Genomic DNA, 1,543 nt, shown 5'->3' with positions numbered 1-1,543 from the left:
GAAGAGACACTTAATAGGAACAGAGAACAGAAAGAGACAGGCAAAAGGGCATTAACGCAAGGCTCCTGCTGTTGCTACTGCTGCTGCTGCTGCTGCTGCTGCTGCTGCTGCTCACCATAGGTGACTGTCTTGGCCATACTTCGCAGTTCCTTAGTAACTTTTTCAGGGGGACAGTTGAAGAGACGAGAGGCAGTTAGTTTAAAAGTATCGTGGGGGCGCTCAGGTGTCTCCTTATTGTCTCCTTTTGCTGCTGTCTCCTTGCTGTCTCTTCTTCCTACTCCTAGGTCATATAGCAGCTGCGGATCGTTTGATAGGTACGCTAAGATGTGCAGCTCCATCTGTGAATAATCAATGGAGACAAACCGCCACGGTGACCCCACAGACGATCCCGATCCCGATCCCGATCCCGATCCCACCACCAGGGTCTCCGCCCCTTTAGGGGCGCTTAAAGGAGACACTACCAGGTCCCCTTCAGAGCTGGGGGGTCCTGAGGAGACAGTCGGAGATAAGGAAGAGAGACTGCTGCTAAGGAGGTCCTTGCTGCAGCACCCATAGGCATCTGGTGTCTTGTAAGGAGTAACAGACGAGGGGACAAAGGCCCTCCTGCGGAGACAGCAGCAGCAGCAGCAGCAGCAGCAGCAGCAAACACCTGCCTCCAAAACTACGCGCGCCCTCAAGATTAAAAAGGAAATAAAGAGACACCTCACAAACCTCCCCCAGAGGGACAACTGTAACAGCAAACTGAAACAGTGGGGCTGGTCGTACAGCAGCAGCAGCAGGTGCAGCAGCAGCAGCAGCAAGTGCAGCAACAGTAGCAGCAGCAGGTGCAGCCACAGCAGCAGCTATTCCAGATGCAGCAACAGCAGCATGAGTATAGGAGCAGCAGCAGGCACACCAGCAGCATCAGTAGGCGCAGCAGCAGCAGGTGCAGCAGCAGCAGGTGCAGCAGCAACAGGTGCAGCAGCAGCAGGGATAGCTTGAAGGCAGCAGCAAGTGATGCTGTGGGGTGTCTGTACACCCACCGAATCCACCTCCACTCCTCCTGATGATTTGGGATATTCTGCAGGTTTGGGTTGCGGCAGGCTAAACGCCCTGTTGCTGCTCCTGTGCAACAACGCAGCAAGGGGTGTCTCCTCAAGGAGACAGTTGGAGACAGAGAGAGACGGACGGAGACAGCCGCAGCACAGGGTGTCTCTTCAAGGAGACAGTTAGAGACAGAGAGAGACAGAGGGAGGCAGCCGCGGCAAGGGGTGTCTTCTGGAGGAGACAATTGGAGACAGTCGGAGACAGTTCAAGCATAGGGTGTCTCCTTGAGGAGACAGTTAGAGACAGAGAGAGACAGTTAGAGACAGCCGCAGCAAGGGGTGTCTTCTTGAGGAGACAATTGGAGACAGTCGGAGACAGTTCAAGCAGAGGCTGTCTCCTTGAGGAGACAGTTAGAGACAGAGAGAGACAGTTAGAGACAGAGGGAGACAGCCACAGCACAGGGTGTCTCTTCAAAGAAAGACAGTAAAAGATAACACTTAGAGACAGAGACAGCTGG

General features: G+C 54.2%; 1 protein-coding gene across 1 annotated transcript in view; it reads right to left on the bottom strand.

Moving 5' to 3' along the window:
* EAH_00046820 (hypothetical protein) overlaps positions 1-1,543 on the bottom strand; it is a gene marked incomplete at both ends in the record, with an annotated part of 9,371 nt that overhangs the window by 1,583 nt on the left and 6,245 nt on the right. The window contains one exon of the mRNA XM_013394612.1: positions 116-603. Coding sequence (XP_013250066.1) covers positions 116-603 — 488 coding nt within the window. The remainder of the gene's footprint in view (positions 1-115; positions 604-1,543) is intronic.

Source organism: Eimeria acervulina, genomic scaffold, assembly GCF_000499425.1.
Source record: "Eimeria acervulina Houghton genomic scaffold, Eah_scaff702, whole genome shotgun sequence".
In the NCBI taxonomy this organism is placed as follows: Eukaryota; Apicomplexa; class Conoidasida; order Eucoccidiorida; family Eimeriidae; genus Eimeria; species Eimeria acervulina.
Note: the sequence above shows the minus strand (reverse complement) of the source record. Positions and strands in the feature narration are given on the sequence as shown.